Genomic DNA, 20,926 nt, shown 5'->3' with positions numbered 1-20,926 from the left:
AATAATTCTTCATGTTTTATATAAGCCAATTTTTTTATTTTATTGAAAACCATTTTGAACGTAATGAGTAAATTAATTTCTTCATCAGCAAAGTTCCGTTCCTTAAAATTAATCTCTACGATTCTAAAGTAGTTCGTAGTTACTACATTTAAAAAAAAGTAGTTGTAGTAACAAAGTAGTTGTAGTAAACCACAAAAATAATGTAGTTTTCTCGACCACTGGTTGTAAGTGATAATGAACTGCAGAATTTAATCAAAAGTTATTCTGCTTTTTCTTGCAATTTAGGTAATGAAGTGCAGTAAAATCTAGTAAATAAAATATATTTTTTTATAAAAGAAATTGTAGTAAAGCTACTCACCAACAGGAGGTAGTGAGGGATATAAATTTTTGTTGCAGTAGTCTTCGTCAAAACAGCAGAGGACTCCATACTTTTGTGTATTATCGTGACGACAGATAAATGGGAAATCAGGTGGTAACCACTTTTCTCGACTGAGGCAGCTGTAAAACAAAATTGGGTTACAAAGTGGTAGCAAAAACGTGATAAATTTGATTCAACTTTAACACATCTCAATTAGTAGAGTGATTTTTTTAAAATTTTAAAATAAAAAGCGTGAAATGAAATACAGTACACCCTCGGTATCTTAAAGTTGAAGAGACACTAAAAAAGCGAGTTTTTGAGAAAATAAGTTCGGAACTAAATATGTTCTAAAAAGTAGAAAAATATGTTCGAAAATATTACTCTAAAAAGTAGAGTCATTAAATAAAAGAATAACTATCATTAAATATGTATGTAATGATAGTTGACTATAATTCTAAAAAGAATTGGTTTACAATAAACTTACTTTGCGATTTTTCGAATTTTTTTGTTTCATTCGAAAAAAATTTGACATAACAAGGTTTTGAGAAGAAACAGTAGGAATTTAAATTAACATTAGGTGGATATATAATGCCAAGAAGAAAAATACTTTTTTGACATAACAAGGCTTTCGAGATATTGAGACTGTACTGTATATCAAAGCCAAGAAATTGATAACGAAATAATTTGGCTACTAATTGCATTGTACATTGGTGATCAAATAGTGTATAATTTTCAGGTGGCAAATTGAAACAGATTCATGTCTAATTGTGGAAACAGTTACATTACTTCCTTCCTATCTTAAATAGAATGGATTGCAAATCGCAATTTTTAAAAAACATTTTTGGTCAAAATTCGAAATAAAAATATTATTCAAAAAATCATTTTATAATCGATTTATAAAGCATATTTTATATTTGTAAATCATCTTTCAAATAAAAAAAAATTCTACTTCAGATGTTTTTTTTTTATAGACTCTTTAATTAAAATATGAAAAAAAATGCAACAGAACACTTTACCAGTAAAACGCAATTGGTCATTAAGTGTATTATATGTTTCTAAAAACACGTAAAAAACGATACAATAATAAATTAAAACATTAGGAAAAAAAATAATAATATTTAAAAATCATAATAATAATCATTTTGAAATAATAATCATAATAATAATCATTTTGAAAAAATAATTTTTTTTAAACATAATCATAATAAAAAAAAATATTTTTCAACATATTTTCTTTTTTTACTTAATTTTGAATGACCTGTAGAATTTTCTTCATCATAAAACGGAAATCAAAAGTAGTTTCCGCCAAAAAAATTACTTAAAATAATTTTAGAGTACATTCTTGTCTACTAGCGACGCTGGCTTGTTTATTGAAAAAAAAAAAAAAAAAACTGTCAGGGTCGTTGGTCGTATTGAAAAAAAAAAAACTTACAAGGATTCATGATAAAAATTTTCATAAACTTCTTTATCACTTTTAAACAAACGTATGATACGACGATTAATCATAAAAATGTAATATTTATTAATTGATTGTGATAGAAAGGTTTTAAGGATTAGCTTTGTTTATTTTTAATTTTTGTATGCCGGGTTTATTTTGTACATCTCAGTACACATCAGAATTTTCTACATGATTTGAGGTTTTGTTACTTTATATTTTCGAAATAATTATCACGTTTTAAAATCCCTTAGAAAGAAAAAATAACTAAAAGCTTCCTCTCGAAATGATCAGTTTTATCGTATTATTCAGTTATTTTTCTACGCCGAAGGTAACAGCAAAGTCTTGAATGAAAATTAAAGAATCCACACGCAAAAAGCTTGTTGAGAAGAATGTGTTAGATATTTACTCTTTTTATTAAACGATAAAAAAGAAAGTCTTAGTTATATTTTTGCTAACGTTTTTCTCGCGAAGTTTAGCTATGTGACATGGCCAGCCAAGTAAGGAAATATGGGATGAGAAAATCACGTGACAGTGGCAAGGAATGTGAAAGGCACTGTAGGGTCACGTGATTCCCCCCCCCCTAAGTTTTTTCTATTATTATTACAGTAGGAGGGTCCATATATTTTTTAAGCCTGCCCATTTTTCTTTTACTTGAAAAGATAGCCAGATTTACACAATAAGGCTTGTTTTTTTTTATTATCACTTTCAGAATTTTCCCCAAACAACTCATTTTTTCCTCTTTTATTATTATAGGCCAAAAAAGAAACGGGGGGGGGGACAAATAATCTTGCCAAACAATTTTTTGATTATCTTTCCTGTTAGGAAATAGTTGAATTAATTGTGTGATTGTATGTAATGCGATTTTAGCTTTCATCAGTTTTTTAACAAGATTTTATCAGATTTTAACAAGATTTTATCAGTTTTTTTAACAAGAAGCTGTTATACTGCTTTCCAATATCTATGTATCTATCTATATATATATGTTACACATAGAAATTTTTATGAGCAACGTAGAATTTAAGTTACTAATTTTTCAAGTACTAAAAAATTAAATCAAAAACGCTTTTCATGTTCATATAACTGTGGCTCTTCTTCATAATGATTATTTTGCGCCATTTTCAGAATTAACATAGAGGTCGCTTACAAAATTTGACTTAAGAATCACGAATAACTGTTATAAATTCATAATAGTAGAGTACGATTCACTACATACACTGTAAAAAATGCTGTGTAATATCTCTCCAAATATGATGCTGGACAACCCCAAAAATTGTTTCAAGGATCCGGGTTAACTTTAAATCGAAGGTTTACACACGATTTAAAGGGTGTAATTTAAATCTAAACACTAAAAAGTGACTAATCTTGCCTCAACATTTCAGGCTTTCATACCATGTGACCGAAAACATCAAGGTTGGTATTTGGCGAGCTTTGAAAATCAGGGAACGCCAAGTATCGCGAGTAGTTTGTTTACAATTTGAAATAAGATGGAAAGAGTTAGCTGTAAATTTCAAAGCTGATATTCATCAACAGAAACAAAAATTGTCCGCTTCATATGCATTATGTTTTAAGTTGTGTAATAAAGATAATTATATTTTAATTTTTAAATATCTGAGAATTGTATTAATTGATTTTATATATAATTTCTATCCGCTTCCGTTTAGTTAAGCCTAGTTCGAATTCGTCTTCAGATTCTCTCTGTGCTGATTTCAATGTTATTGAATAACAAAAATAGTAGCTGCTACTTTACACCAAGTGCCGGCCAGGCGGCCGAGCGGTTAGCGTGCCTGACTGCGAAGCCATAGGCTGCGGGTTCGAATCCCGCTCTGGGCATGGATGTTTCTCTCTCTCTCTTTGTGCTGTCTTCTGTTGTGTGTGTGTATGATGTGTGAATGTGGACCACCCAATAAACGGGTTGTGGCGTGGGCAATGTTGCTCGTCTCCGTGACTTTGGTTCACAGGTGCCCACTGGGTAACGCGAAATGAGCAACAATTCTGGCATAGTATAGGCAACGATTCAAATTCAGTGCCTGCCATTGGGGGAAAAAAAAACTTTACACCAAGTAGTATAAAAGAACTTGGGTGTAGTGAAACATTAGATCCAAGAGTTATTAATGGCGTTTTTGGCGTGGAGATAGACTAAAATTTTTTTGCAATGTAGCGTTTTTTGCATGTGATGACATAGCCTTCAAAGAATAAACAACCTTTGAACAGGGCCAATTAAGTGAGTGAATAGAAATAGTGCCATACTTTTTTTTATTACATGAATAAGGTTTTTTTCTGTTTCTTAACTTCCGACGATTCTTTAGAAAGAGATAAGAGTAAAGAACAAAATAACTTAATTGCAAAAAGTTATGTAAAGACTTGCTTATTCTTCGACATAATCGAATTCAATCACGTATCTGCCATACTTCTAAACATCTTTTAAAATTTCTTTTTCAAAAATGTTGCTACCATAGGGTACAGGTCCGAACGTTGTTTAGATGATCCTCTTACCATGAAAAGTTGTAGCTCATTGCAAATAAATGAGGTGCCATCTAAGCCAGTTCGTTCGTTTATTAGTAATTCAAGATGAGATGAAACTTTTGAGTTATTTAAGGTACTCTAGACTTATGGTCTTCAACCTAAGCCCGTTTGCACCCACCGATAGTCTTCAGTGGGACCGTGTGGGCTGTGAGACCAAGACAAAAAGATTTCTCTATCCAATTAAATTCTTCCTAAAAATTTAAATTCTATTTATAAGTTCATTTTGAAAAAGTAAATAGTACCAGTTGTTCGTCCGGGATTCTAGAATATGCTCTTGGGTGCAAATTGGTTGGGAATCTTTGCTTTAAACCAAAGAATAATTTTAAAATAACATTCTTGATTATGTCACTTTGATGGCGGAACCGTTGTCCACAATGGAGAGGGATAACTTCTCATTAGTTTGAAAGAGCACTGGGTAACTCAAATTAACATTTAAGCGTCTGCTCTTACAACATCATTGGAGATCTATCAGTGATAAGGCAGAAGGATAAGGTATATGAAAAATTGCACGGTATCTCCAAGTAACTGAAGCTAACTATATCAACTCAAATTCATACCATGAGAAAAAAGCTCACATGGTTATGAACTCATCACCAGCAGCTCGAAGTTGACAAGTGGATTTCATTGCAAAATGGAAATTTAACTAAACTCGAACTTTACCACTAGCTGATCATCAGAGAAAACTGCCTAATGCCCGTTCAAGCCAAATGTTCACGAGTCTAGCAGAGACGCGGTAGCTAATTGGGCCGTGTTAATAAAGGAACTAGAGTCGGACTTCTGCTGTTATAACTCATTAAATCTAAATTTCATAAGCACTGACCACCGAGGCAAGTGTGTCTCATGTGTAACATTGTTTCTGTTTTCTCCCCGCAGTGTTAACAACTCTACGCACACGTTGTTTGTCTCAGTTAATAAGCACATGAGGTCAACCAATGTGTTACACATGCCGGGAAGTTAAATATTCTCAACACACTTTTGAAACTTTGGATAGAGGCATGTTTAATTCAGTTAAAACTTTCCGATATGCTATGCATCATGCGTTCTGTTGCCCGTTTATTAAATCGTTGAATTTCCGACGAGTGGTCACAATTAAATTAATTAATGATTTATTTGAATTACAAGACTAGAAATAAATGCACTTTGTCAATCAAATGAATCGATGATTGATTAATCAGTTGATATGAGTGATATGGATTCATTGATTTTGCCAATTGAAAACTTGTAGGGAAATTAAGGCAAGGCATAATCCTTATTTTCTATAGCTTTAGTTTGTTAACTTAATTTCACCAAAATATCACTTAGTACCTACTTTATCCATTCAACTTTTCTAATGGGAAAATGGTTTTGACATGTACTTAAAAACTATATTTTCTATGTTTTCTTTTCGCTTTCGAAACAATTCGCAGAATCATAATTATTCATAAATTCTGACCTTGGTGTATCTGGGTTTTTTTTCTTTTACAGGACTATCAGTATAAAATATGAAAGAAAAAAAACAAAAACAAAAGAGGAGGAGGGTTAAGCAGTTGAAAAAAAATATCAAGCTCAGTTTATCACTAGAATCTTGCAGGTCAAAGCAAAGGTCAAAAAGAAAAAAAAATCCCCAACTCCTCCTAACCAGCATTTCAAACCTCTTTTTCAATATATTAAAAAAAAATTAAAAATGGCTAAAAATGCACGCAATAAATGTTATTTGGAACCATTAAGAAAAATATATGTTTTTTTTCTTCCTCCAACAAAATTTACACCAAGTTATATATACCTATGGTTTAAAGTTGGGCTATAAATTTGAGGGAGAAATTCACGGGTTCAACATCCATTTTGGGTTCACATTTTTTTTGTTTGTTTTCTTTTTATTCAGCCGCTAAGGTAAAGTTAGATAACCCCATTCTGAGAAAAGCAGAAGTTTCAGCTTAGAATAAGTAGTCGAGTTTTCCAAAGAAATGTCAGCATAAATCGACTTAATCTAAGAGAAGGAAACGCCCCTTTAAACTCGTATTTTTCAGTCCACCTTTCTTTGGCGCAAAATAATAATAGAACAGTTTCACAATAAAATTTTCAGGATAGTCCACGTAACCTTTTTTTGTTTCATTGATATTTTAGCACTGATAATAGATTTCAACGAACTGCTTTAAACACTGAATTTAGCGATACTTAAAAATTGGTAGTAATGGTTACTTGTCTGTGGATAAACAGAACTTTTTTTTTTACACTTGTGACTAAAACTAAGATTTCAAATTCCCCAAAAATATTTTCATGAATAGCAGTATAGCTCAATAATAAAATTTTTAGGAGTGTCCATTGAGCTTTTGTTTGGCTTATTTTTTAGCAGTTAGAAATCGGTTTTAATGATCTGCTTTAGACACAGATTTCATTAAAAACTCAAGTTAATCATTTTTTTTTGACTTCGGATTAATAATAATTGATGACTACAAATATGAAATAATGCTCGTTACTAACATTATAATAATAGCACATATCATAAATAAAATTTTCTGAAAAAAATATTAATTTTAAAAAGCAGATATTTTACTACTTAGGTAAAACTTATTAAAATTAATGCTTTCATATTTGCCTATATTTATGTATTCAAACAATACATGTTAGGTAAAATAACGCGTCAAAATAATTTTAAAAAATTGAGTTTCATTTTCTCAAGACAGTGGCTTTTCAAATTGGCATTTTTCGTCAATTTCATATTGCTTACGGCACAAATCGATGAACTCCACTTTCTGAAAGATCTTTAATATAAGTGTCAATGCTTTTTAGATTTGTAAAAAATTTTCCCAATAATAAAGATCAGAAGAAGATAATTTTCATTGTTAAAAATCAGTCAGAAATAACTGTTATGAACTCATATAGTTTGAACAATATTATTTGTTAAAAATAATTATTTGATACGACGTCAGAAATTTCGAACAACAGACTTAAATATTTGAAATCTTTGGAAGAGGATATCATTGAGTACTTAACGATTGCTATTGTATTCAAACTTTATAATTGATTCACACATAAAAATTAAAATAATTTATAATCTATTAATACAATAAAATTCGTTACGGTGACAGTTCATAATAGCGGATAAAATTATCGTTATAGCGAACTTGTCGCTGTTAGCAAGACTTTATATTTAATTTTAAAAAAATGGTAGAATACTTTTGCCAACAAATTGTAGATTAAATTAAGTAGGTTTCTACTTTATGAAAGACAGAAATACCTAACGACAATAATATTTGAACAAAACGTTTTTAGTAAATGTGCATACACACATACAGACTAGTATTTTAAACATAATGCCTGCGTTACATCTTTTTAATGCGTCTCATGCAGCTAAATTGTAACATCCCAGTCTTTTTTGCCTCTTATTTTATTGCAATTAAACCAACTCTTAATTGAAAGGTTTTTGAACATTCATAACAGATAGGAACATAATGCAGATTCAAGCTAATGTTTTATATTTTTGGTCTTATGTTCCAAATCGAAAATTGCAGCGAGCTGTTTCAAATTTTATGGACAAGAGACGTTCCAATAGCAGGAGAAGTTTTTATGGGCAGTAATTCGAATATTTAGTTTCAAGAGAAAATTTTTGTAAATGCGTCTTCATTTTAAAGAAAAAAGACCCATTTCTATATTGATACCTGGAATAAAAAAGTCTTTCAGTTAAACCTTTTGTGTATAATATTGTTCACATATACAGTAAAAAAAAAGTATTCCTCTAAAAAATCGTTATTGCAGAAGGCTAGCAATTTTTAATTCGTTACAAATTCTTGTATTATTGTATATAATTGCATTATTAATTTGTAACGGCGACTAGGAAAATTGTCGTAATAGCGAACTTGTATTACGTCGAACTCATCAAATCGAGATTTTACTGTATATTTATTTTGGAACTGAATACTTCATAACTAATATTATTTATGGTTAATTGAAACTAAAAGGGCATAATACGACACATTTTTTAAGAATTATAAAATGAATAAAAATTATATATGATCAGAAGGTATCAATTTAATAGACTCGTGATACATTCATCATTTTAGCGTTTCAGCAAGAAGGAAACGTTCAGGGTTTGATCTAGAAATGACCAGGAGCATAACTATCAGATGCTCCTTCGTTTCTACTTTAAACTAAATTTATAGGTTATTTAATTATGAAAAGTTTTTAAATTAACCCACACAAGTAAATTACGATATGTTAGAAATTTGAACTTATATTTATTTCAATATTTGTTAATTCATAACTCTAATAGACAATTCTTAAGGAAAAACATAAAAAGGAATTGCTTGTAACATTTAGGGGTCCCCCAGAAATGTGGGGGCCCCAAGACCTGGGCTTTTCAGACCTTATGATAAATCGGGCACTGGAAACGCTCTTAATTTTGTTTTTGATCAACCACAAAGCTTATATCTATGGATGGATAAATATCACAAGGAAAATTTCAAACAGCATTTCGTTTCGCTAAAACAAGAGTAAAAAATCTGGAAAGTTTTGGGCTATTCTTTATTTTTAAAGCAGTCTACTGGTCAAAAATAGTTCTTTTTAGAAAATCGTTTGCTTTTATAAAATGGTGCTCGTTGCAACTTTTCTTTTTTGAAATCGTTTCGTTACAGATGCAGAGAATCATTGCTGCAGTGTTGTTGATTCCCTTTTTTTTAAAAACGTTTTTCGCAAAACATCGGACATAAATTTTAATGATACACCATTTCTATCTGCCTGAAATACCGAAGTACTTTAAAAGATGGTAAGCAATTCATTCGGTCGAAGTATAACTGATGTTTGTTGTTTAAACCTCCATTTGTTTTAACAAAGATGCTTTAGGAATAATATTTTGTTTAAGGTTCGTTAAAAGGTGTGCGTCATACATAAACAAATGTTTCGTATTTCCATAAATTTTTATTGTAAACATTTACAGTTTCTGAAACAGAAGGAAATTGATAACTAGAAAGCAGAACATTTTAGATTGTGAAACGCTAAGAGTAATATATTTTTAGTTTATTAATATGTATTTTGAAAGCGTTTTTTGGATGAAGTAGTGCTAAAAACACGTATATTCGAAATCAAAATAGTGTAGTAGTCGAAGTAGGTTAAAAAATTTAACTTAAATTTTAAATCAAATTACAATAATTTATCAGACAAATAATAATTTATCAAACAGTTACGAGTAATTGTTTTAATTATTACGTGATGTTGATTCCGTCAGTAGATGCAGTTGCTGTGTCAACTAAATCTTATACGTATGCTAATTGTAATTATTTATTGTTAGTTTCATATGTAAAATTAGCACAATTGAAACAATGGAAATAATTATCGTTACACATGAGTGATAAAAAGGTGACGTTACCAATTAAAATATTACATACTTTCTAGGCAAATGAACAGACTAAAAGAAAAGCAAACATTTTTAATTATTTGTAACGAAGTGTCATTGCACCTAATTCTAAACATTTCTTTTTAATGAATTTTTATATTTAATTAATATTTTTTTTTCGGAACTAGCATTAAATATGTTTAAAAAAAAATTTGGTTTGCAGATATGAGACGGTAGAGATAAAAAAAATAAAACTTAATGACATTTTTTATTTATTTAGAAATTAGGAGTCAAGTTCAGGCCCTAGATTTAAACCAGGTTTCATCTTTATACTCTTTAGAAACTTCGAATTATCTTGAACTTAAATATCGGTCAAATTTGTTTCCACCTTAATACGCTGGTAAGATTACACAAATCCTTTCCATTTAGAGAATCCATCTAGGATAAGGTTTAAGTTGATCCTGATTCTACCCGAATTTATTCCATTTAGAATTTGTTCTCACGGTTTTATGTCACAATTTTCACTGATTTAATTAATATATTGTTATGATTGCTACAAATTTTAGATGATAAAGTTTAAGATGATCCTGATTCTACCCGAATTTATTCCATTTAGCATTTGATCTCACGGTTTTATGTCACAATTTTCACTGATTTAATATATTGTTATGATTGCTACAAATTTTAGATGATAAAGTTTAAGATGATCCTGATTCTACCCGAATTATTCCATTTAGAATTTGATCTCACGGTTTTATGCCACAATTTTCACGGAAACGCAGTAAATTTAATATATTGCTATGATTCCTACAAATTTGCACAGTATTACGGTTCAGAGCCGCGATATTATGAATCATTTTTGTATGATAGTGGTATAGTGCAGTAATACTAGCAACGAAAGGGTTTTACTTTGTAAAAATGAACACCAAGATTTTTTTCTGACAAAAAGCTTAGTCATGTCATTATAAATGATACCTGGAAACTTCTCTATTCTTCTTTGTATGCTTTTCCTTTTTCTAAGAAAAATGAAGATTATTTAAGGAGAAGAATGGAAACTTGTTTGTACAAGCAAGTGAGACATTGTGGCGGAAGTATTTTTTCTCCTCGGAATGAAACGAGACCAATAGCTAGACTAATTAACCAATAGTTAAGAAGTTTTAAGAGTTTTATGTACAAAAAGTACAAATTTGTATTTTAACCTATTTACGAATCTGACATTGCTTTCTAAGCAAATGAGACATTGTTTTTATGCATTTACGATGAATCTAATTAGACTATACACAAGTCAATAGAACGTTTAGTTCAAAAGTTAAATTTTTTATGTACTAAAAGTACTACGTTTGATTTGACTCAGTACACTTTACTATCTAGAAGCTACATTTGAAGTACATTTTTCGATGGAATTTTTTATACTGAATTGGATGAGACAAAATTCGAGTGGATAGGATTTGAAGTTATAAGGCTGCATATTAATAAGTGCAATTCAAAAATAATACGTTTTATACAAAGCGAAGAACATTTTACATTTTTGAAATATTCTCCCTTTTGATTCGTGTTTGGTAAAATTCGATGAAATAAAGAAAGAAAAATACACGGGAAACTGTTCCTTACTTATCTGTATAGCAACTTAAGACGCGAGATGCGTTAATATGTGCAAGTATAAAGTAGAGTGCCTGTATTTACTCTAGTCACTCTAGTATAAAGTAGTTCTTTTTGTGCACATAACACTTATAACTTTTAAACTATTAGTCCGATTATCTCATTTAATTCAGCTTAAAAAGTTACAACAGAAAATATACCTTACATGTTCAGATACTTTCTGAATAGCAATGTAAAGTGCAAACATAAGAATGTGCCAAAATAATTAATTTTTATACATAAAAACGCTTGCAACTTTTGAACTATTTGTTCAATTGACTTGTGTATAGTTTCATTCGACTCAGAGTGTCAGAATACAGAGGAAATGATATCACACGTCTTTAGATAGCAATAACATATACATAAATAGATAAAAGTAGAAATTTGTACTTTTTGCACATAACACCCTTATAACGTCTAAATTATTAGTCCGGTCGTCTAAAGATTGGTCTCCTTCAATTCAGAGTGAAAGTTATTTATAATAAGTTTCTGGTCAAAAAATATCTTGAGTTATAATTTTTCCGAAGAAAAAGCCTAAATCTATTGGACTTAGTACTGATACAATGTAAAAGAAGAAACACTGAGTTAAAAGCCTTATCGTACTTTTTGAATCGACTAGCATCTCAATACATTTTCTACGAATACAAATGTTTAAAATAAGGGTAAATAATTTTACACCGTGTGCAACACGCCTATTTACTCTTTAAAAAAAAGGCATCCAATCAGGAATTTTATTGCGGAAAAGCACGCATGGTTACAATCACCAAAGTGGTAAAGGTGAGTAGTAAATCAAAAGTTATGAGCACTTAAAAACAGTACGCAAAACCTTCCTTAAGCTGACAAGATATTTGCATATTTTAGTCTTTCGGGAAAATTATTCGTTGAAAATATCAGTTCTCTTCACACATATGCCATATTTGAGTTCCGGCTTTTAAGTACTTTTCTTAGAAAAAGCAACATACCGGACGCTCTACAATAGTTGTTTCGTTGTAAAGAGTGTAAAGGTGACAAATGATATAGCTACTAGTGTGACGGGGAATGTGTTAGTTAAAAGTTTGCAATTCGGTTTTCTTTTTATGAAACAAGCTTTTTGATTTGCATTCTTCATAGCGATTAATATGAGGATTTTCTTGTGAAAAACAGTAGGGCGAGTTCATATTTTGGGAAGCGGGGATTTTAATTCACAGAATGAAATCGTAATTTTATTTTATTATAAGATGATCCTAGAACAGAAAAAGTTTTAATTATTTAGTTTTTCATGCTTTCAAATTCGACCATTTTAAATCGGTTTATTTTTCTTATATTTACACTGAAACCTTTTTCGGTAGCTTAATTCAAAATTTTTTTTCTAGTTTTATTTGGAACATATTCGACAAATAAAATAGTCTGAAGCTTGCCGAATATCAGAATTTTTTTTCTTTCCTTTTCAAAATAGAGGGAATATTTGGGAAGCTGCAGAGCCGTATTACGCATTGCTATAAGTCCAAAATATAAAAATAAGAACAAAATTGCCTCCAAACTCTAATAGGATTCCAATTATCCAATTACTGCCAATTCTCTAATGGGAGCAATTTGTACGATACCAACATGCATTTGCAGATATACAATTGGTAATAGTTTTAGAAGTTTCTGAGCTTAAAGTGAAAAAAGAAACATTTTTTAAAAAACTCAGATTTTTAGGTTACGCAAAAATTTCTTTTTTGGTTTTTTATTTACAAAAAAAAAGTGAACTAGTCTAAATATGGAAAATTGATAAGTAGTAGCAAAAATATGAGGATTTTCTTGTGAAAAATAGTAGAGTATGATATAGGGGGAGTGGAGAGATAGTTTTTTGTATATTTCACCCACATTGAATGCTTTTATGCCAGCCATCAAATCAAGGGTAATTTTCTTCAACACTGGGAGTAGATAAATACATATCATACTTGACGTGCTATGTCGTTTATTTTGTTATTTACTTTGTTTCATGGCATGTAACAGATTTTTTGAATTTTAAATTTCTTATATTCTCTTTTTTGGATATTTACTCATCTTGTCAACTTATACAAAAATTTGGAAAATCACAAAAATTTCAGGACGCTTTCCTTTTTTTTAAAAAGGAAATTAAAGAATTTAAGAACAACTTTGAGCCCTGGAGCTACGTTATAGAGTATTCTAGCGTATCTCCTTACTAATTCTAAAAGTTTAAAGCACTTCCGATAGTAACTATTTTTCATTTCTAATAGTAACTTTTCAAAATAATTTAGTAAAAAAAAATTAGGCTTTTATAGCTAAGAAATGAAGAACTGCTACAGTAAACTGTTTACTTAAAAAAACTTCATTCCACTTTCCTTAAATTTTACACGTGAGTTTTCCTAACAAAACCTGTGTGCTTATATTGTAATTTTTCATTCATGGGAATACAAAACTAATAAAATTTCATGATAATTAAAAATTCAACTTTTAGGCCTAAAAGTGTTACATATCAAGTGCATTATAGTTACATCTAGTATATCAACTAAAAACACATTTTTCTACAAATGTGTTTTTAGTTATGTGTTTTAGTTGTAAATGTGCTTGTCAAATTATTTAAAGAAAAACAACAATGGAACAAACAGTTCTCTTAACCAGGCTTTTAATGTTACATATTTAGGAATTTTTTGCATCTTTTTTCATCACAAAAGCTTTGTCTCCGTAAATTTTCAAAAAAAAAATATAAATAAAAAAATAAATAAATAAATATATAAAATTAATTAAGTTTAATGATAACTACTAGTTTAATATCAAAGCACGAAAAATTTACATGTTATTAAATACATCATGGAGCGAATAAATTATAGCGTATGACTAAAAACATACTTCTCACTAAATCTCGTAATCTAGTCTTGGAATTCTAGATCTCATACCTATGTGACAGTCAAAAAGAAATCTAATTTGTTAAAACAGAAGTTTAAATCAGTACAAATTTGCCTGATAGAAATTCCACAAGAATGATGTTGAGAAGCTAATTAGAAAATAACTTTTCAAATTATAAAATACTTTAATAAAGTTCGCTTTCGAGATTTTAACAACAGAGTTGCTGAACTATGAACAATTTTAGAATTTTTTTATTAAAACATTTGGATTCAACGTAGATAAAACAAGAGGGAGAAGAAAAAAAAAAAAAATTCCCCTACCAGTCACTATATCCAGTGACTAAGTCATGCTAAGCTATCGAGTTCCAAGCAAACCGCGTGTTTCATTTATAAGTAATTATCTTGCAGCTCAGTCTTTTAATAACCGTGACATGTGTGACACTTGTCAATTCCCGCAATTCCAGTTCTTAAAGTTGAAACACAAGTAGTTCGCAAAGGTAATCCGAGGAGGCGAAACAAATATAATAAAAATAAGAGGGAAAAAAAGAGGGGAATAAATACTTTTGGGGAAAGATTTGATAATAAAGTCCAGAAAATCTTAAAAATGTGTTCAATCTAAAGAGGTGAAGTGAGGGAGAGGGGAGTAGAGTTGAGTTGAGTTGGAGCAGAGAGTTTCAAATTTAATACTACTTTAATTTGACATTTGAGAAATGTTTCGAGCAATTATAAACCAAGAATTTATTATTATTATTTTTTATTTTTAGTTTTTAGAAAGTTGGTAACGCGAAGGGAAAAAAAAAATCTGTTTTTGATTGAGCTGGGTAAAAGCAAACCATTTTAGCATAATACTTGGAATATTGTGAAATACAGGTAAAAAATCAATTTCAAATTCTAAAACTTTGAACTAGAATTTCGATTTCGTTAAAACCTTTCATTTGATTATTGTGCTTGACAAGTAGTTACTTATGTCAAAGGTGTATTATTTCGAATAAACATCGTAAAAGAAATGCTTCTATATTTTTCTTTAAATCATTTCGCAAACTAAACGACAGTTTAATTTCTATCCCCAATTTTTTAATATTTTCCTGAAAAGTTAAATATTAAAAATAATAAGAACTTTTTGCTCATATTAAAAAAAAAGCGGGCATATATTTCTATGGAAAACGACTTGTTGAATTTGGCTAGGTTAAAAAGTAAAAAATAAATAACGAAGAGGAAAAAATATCTTCTTTGACGGAAAAATTAAATGAGTTTTTTAAGAATCCGTTTTTAAAGAATCCGTCAAACGATTAGAAGCTAAGCGGAAACAGAAAAAGCTTTTTAGTAAAGTGATAATAATGTCCGCAGACGACTTTTCAAATATGTTTTCAAATTACAAACCACCCGGTAGTGATTAAAAACATTCTGTCGACCTCCAATTACATAAAGTTGCACATGAAATTTCCCGCGTGATTACGATTATGTTTGATTTTTTAAATACTAGAGAGTGGCGAAGCTGCATTCAGTGAAATAATAACCACAGAATGAAGAAAAAAATTATTTCCAACTTAAAAGGTGAACAGTTTTGTGATTAAAGCGCGAGTGGGATTGAAATTTTTTTGAACAAATTGAATATGCAGTATTAGGACTTTTAGTAGCCTTAGGGGTGATGGAATTAGGAATAAATAAATAAAAAGTAAATGAAATTCCCGTTTCCTGAAGAAATCTGAAGAAATTGCAATTATAAACTTTGACATTTTTCATTTAATATTTCAAGAATCAAATTATTTAGGTAATCAGTTTTTTGAAAGACTTTCTTTTTCAATATTTTATTATTGTTTATTTTTCTACTTTCCTTACAAATATTTGAACTTGTTGCAGTGATAACTTCATAAAGTAAAATGGTTGCACGATTTGAATTTTAGAATTTGGCGAACTGAGAAAATGAACAGGCTTTATTATTTATAATTAAAGTAAAAGTGAAGTAATTTGATATTTGACTCCATACATTCGAGTAGAAATAGTAAACACGAAACTTATTAAGATTCTAGTTTCTGTACCATTTTGTGTTTTACTTTAAGTTAAAGTTTAGCGTTTTTAAAGTTCTTTTTTTATAAAAAAATGATTTTAAATCAATTTTAAAACTCGATATAAAAAATTTTCCAGGCTTATAAGGGGGAAAATATGTATTGGACTAGAGATGTACCGGGTCCTAAGATATCTGGTGAAAGTTGACCCCGCTTGTTCCGGTAAAATACGGATTCCTTACCTGTGGTCGGGTACTATAATATTTCGGCGAAACGATATAAAAATCGAATAATTTTCTACCGGACCAAAGTTTTACAAGGTATAGTTCGAGGGAAAATTATTGTGCGCTTATATATATTGAAAGACGTGTTTTTATTTTTAAAACTAAATTTTAAAACAGACCTGAAAATGCCCCTTGCCGTAAGGCAAGTAAAAAAAAAAAAAAAAAAAAAAAAAAAAAAAAAAAAAAAAAAAAAAAAAAGGCGACTTAATTTATATAAACAACTGCTCTCTTTTCCCCATCGTTTATTTATTTCTTTATTTTTATTTACTTTTTAAAATTGTTTTATGATAAAGGTACATCAACGAAGAAAAACTCTGGAAAACAGAATTTTCATTAAAATGTTTTCATTCAAAATTTTGATCCTTCAGAATCCATCAATTTGTGAAGGAAAGATTTATGTGGAAGTGTTCTCTAACAAGTGACATAATTTAAAGTTATAATGCATTCTTTAAATGTATTTCGTCTCTCAAAATGTTTTTAAATTAAGTTCTTTAAAGTCAGTATGTTTAAATAAATTTTGTCACAGATTTATATTATTTTCCCAGTTGAATTACATTTTTCATAGCCGAATATAATTTCTAACAGTCCCATATCAAGCAATAAAAAAAGGAACAGATTTTCTTTCATGAAATACTTTTTCTGAGAAACTAACGTATACTTACGTTACACGAAGAAGAAATATCACGAATACCTCAATGGTTAGCAAGAGAACTTTAACCAGACTAGCTGGAAATTTAATTCATTGAGCTAGTAAGTAAGGGACAAGCTTTTTAATAAAACTTAAGTTTAATATTACTGATGGCCAATTTTATTCAAACTTGCCTCTTTTCAATATAAACATAAATCAACTTATACTGAAAACGTCATAAAATATTTTCATATTAATTTTTTGTTGAGTTATGAAAAAAAAAGGTTCTCTTGTATATTTAAAATGAAAACAATTAGCTGGGTTTTAATTTGCTTTTATTGCATGCACTTTTATTTACTAGGAAATTAATCTTTAATGATATCAAAATTAGCAATAGCATTAGAATAATTTATGTGTCATTTGCAAGAAATATATATGTTTTGTTTGCAACAACTCTTGTTCTTAAAACTTTAAATAAAATGCTATGCCGACAAACACGAAATATAAGAACACAATATTGTATTTACTCATTTGCTGAAAGTAAATTTAGTATGAGAGCATATTATTACTCGTATATCGTTATTTTTCGTTATCTTTGAATTTTATTCAATCCGATTTCAATGTAACTCAATAAATATCAATGTCATTCCCTATTTCTAATTTATGTATTTATTTAACTATCCTATTAATAGAGATCAATAGTTTCAGTATTAGATTTATGGATTTGCATGCTACCTGAGCAGACACCTCTTTTTAGCGAACATCCCTAAGGTATCCACTTCACTAAACTTCGCACAAGAGTAAAATATGTCGTACCTAAACCAATTATTTCAGTTTGTCTGTTGTTCAGTTATTAGGAAACTGGAGTACCAAATCTACAAGACCAATTATTTTAGTCTGTCTGTTGTTCAGTTATTAAGAAACTGAAGTACCAAAGCTGCAAAACCAATTATTTTAGTTTGTCTGTTGTTCAGTTATTAAGAAACTGGAGTACCAAAGTTGCAAAACCAATTATTTCAGTTTGTCTGTTGTTCAGTTATTAGGAAACTGGAGTACCAAATTTACAAAACCAATTATTTCAGTCTGTCTGTTGTTCAGTTATTAAGAAACTGAAGTACCAAAGCTGCAAAACCAATTATTTCAGTTTGTCTGTTGTTCAGTTATTAAGAAACTGGAGTACCAAAGTTACAAAACCAATTATTTCAGTTCGTCTGTTGTTCAGTTATTAAGAAACTGGAGTACCAAAGCTACAATTATTTTTATAAACAGTTTTAAGGTTACCTATAATCTAAATAAGATTGCATCAAACATAAATGGATGTTATCCAGTAAATTGGGGTACCCGGTAGTTAAAGTACTTTAGCCGGGTCCGAGTAATAAGAGCTAATGAAAAACTGGCCAGGTAAGCTGAGCTCCAGGTAATTGTCGAATACCCGGTACATTTCTATTTAGGACCCTATAGATTCTAATGGTGAAAAGTGGGTGCGTGATATCATTTTCGTCAAATTTTGTTTTTTTAGTTAAAAAGACGTATGCATTTTTAGCGAAAATACTTAATAATATTTAACACCAAAGGAGACAACTCTATAAAGAAATTAAAAACACTTAAAAAAAATCAATAAATAAGAAATTCACGTCAGATCTAAGTTAATCTCAATTTTTTAATTGAATGGCCCCCTCATACTATTCGAATTTTAATTTTTCAATTTCAATTTCTGCAGAAGCTGTTTGGCAAGATGTGAATCAAATGTTCTCTAAACTTAAAATGGCGATGGTTAATTTGGCGTAACCCATATTTGCAACGTCTTCGTAATTGCTTCCAAAATCATGTTGTTTTTTTTCCTGCACAGATAGACTAGTTCTAAAAACAATATAAAAAATTTCTTGCAATTAATGTTTAATGGTAAATAAAAATTGTAGTTGCTGAAATTTCTTACCAAACTCGGAATTCTGTCAATTCCAAAACATTCTAACAACACCGCACGCTTTCCATGTAATTTTTCCTTTATTACTCATATTAAAAAACGTTCAGGATATTCGAATTCTAAACTCACGTTTAAATTAATATATTTTCAAAAGATAGAAAAGATCTCCAACAGCGACTGCAGAAAAATAAAAATAAAAAAAATCGAAAGGGAAATTCCACGAAGCAAAAACTTCTGTTAAAAGTTTTCTCCAAATCGATACCACATTAGAATGCTGTTATTAAAATAATCGCCCATTGGAATACTCGGGTTGAGAGATCTTTCCTTTTCTTTATTGTTTAAGAAAAAGACACGGCATTATTACGGTTAAAAAATTCTGATTACGGCCGTAATGGATACATCGATCATAAAGATTGGGTGCGCAGGGAGAGTTGCCGTAATCAGTTTATTTGTCCGTAATCCATCACGTACAATGACAGCAGCAATGATAGGAAATTAAGGCACATTTTCAGGGGGGGATTTCAACATTTGTAGGAATAAATGTATCTGACATTGCACATAAATAAATAAATAAGATACGAGGCAAAGATGGATTGCACAAAGATCGGGACTCTATTGAGACCGATCGAGAGTACAGTTATCTGAATTTTATTTTTGTGGTATCATCTGCGATTTATATTAGCATGAGTTTTAGGAAAATTGTAGATCAGTCTTTAAATACAATGCTATTTATGTTATAACCTTCGCTTTTGTAGAAGGAAAAGAAATATAAAAACGCAACTAAACTAGACTAAGTTTTTTCTCAACATTTAGAAGTTGAGATATTTGAAGAAGTGGTAGGTTAGTAGGGTACAAGTCAAGGGAATATAGTGCATTATAATGATGTAGTATATCAAATTCTGAATCCTTATTGTTGCTTTTAATAGCATATATATAAATATTTAGAAGACACTAAACGTCATTTATAGAAAAATAAGGTTTAATCACGGAAAAATTTTCTTCTTTTCTTTTTAGATTTACAGATTAGGTACAACTTTTAACCACTCGATTCGTAACAATTCAGTCATAAATCCACAACGTTTTCCGATCGTACTTTTCGGTAGTTATATATCGTTTTTTAACCGTATTTATGCAATTCTTGGACCTAATTAATACGATATTATCACGACACGCAAATTTCAAAATAGAGTTTTCGTGATTTCGCTTAAATAATCGTGACTTTTTGGAGACTTTCATGACCTTTTTACAAATTCGTGACTTTCATGATTTTCTTGACTTGTCATTAATCAATATTAGGGGTGATCGTATGTCGTATGCGATAGCACTCCCGATCATCACACCGTAGGATTGGTGTGTTGCTGTACAGGGTGGGCAGGATTAAAGTGTTCACTACGGGCTACGTATATAATTTTATTTTATAACCGTCGTTGAATAGTCGACCCAATTTTTTTGGGTTTACGACTACTAATGTTGAACTCTGTAGCCTTGTCATTTTGAGCCCAATCCAGAAGACAAGGGAACTCCTGGATCAAGTATCGGGAGAAGTTTGTCTTCGTAGAGGACTTTTTGATGGAACTAACCTGCGTTTGCGTTACAAGACTACGAGACCACGAGAACCTCCCACGGTTAGTCAAGAGATTCTAACCTGTGATCCGCCTGCCACTGAGGATATTTCACTTCAGCACTGTAGTCGGTGCAAATCGGATGCGGATTTGTATCTACAAGTCATTACTGGGATTCAAACCCGGTTTGCCTATGTGGAAGGCGAACGGTCTATATCTCTATATCATGAGTCATCACGGCTTGGTTTGGTTGCAGTCCAATTCAAACAGTGACAACGGTGAGTGGGTGTCAATCCAGCCAACGCTGTACAACGGCACACCGCTTCTACAGGTGGTGTGTGGGGTGCCAACGCACAAGACACACAAACATTCGTAACATCGATCCACAGAGCTAAGTATGCATAGCGTTTGTGGTATCATTCA

General features: G+C 30.2%; 1 protein-coding gene across 7 annotated transcripts in view; it reads right to left on the bottom strand.

Moving 5' to 3' along the window:
• The window catches only part of LOC107453971 (TGF-beta receptor type-1), a 716,084-nt gene that overhangs the window by 29,321 nt on the left and 665,837 nt on the right, over nucleotides 1–20,926 (bottom strand). For all 7 annotated transcript variants that reach the window (XM_043045483.2, XM_016070992.4, XM_016070993.4 and 4 more), the window contains one exon: nucleotides 359–498. In XM_043045483.2, the coding sequence (XP_042901417.1) occupies nucleotides 359–498 (140 nt within the window). The remainder of the gene's footprint in view (nucleotides 1–358; nucleotides 499–20,926) is intronic.

This window comes from Parasteatoda tepidariorum, chromosome 1 (assembly GCF_043381705.1).
Source record: "Parasteatoda tepidariorum isolate YZ-2023 chromosome 1, CAS_Ptep_4.0, whole genome shotgun sequence".
NCBI classification, from domain to species: domain Eukaryota; kingdom Metazoa; phylum Arthropoda; class Arachnida; order Araneae; family Theridiidae; genus Parasteatoda; species Parasteatoda tepidariorum.
Note: the sequence above shows the minus strand (reverse complement) of the source record. Positions and strands in the feature narration are given on the sequence as shown.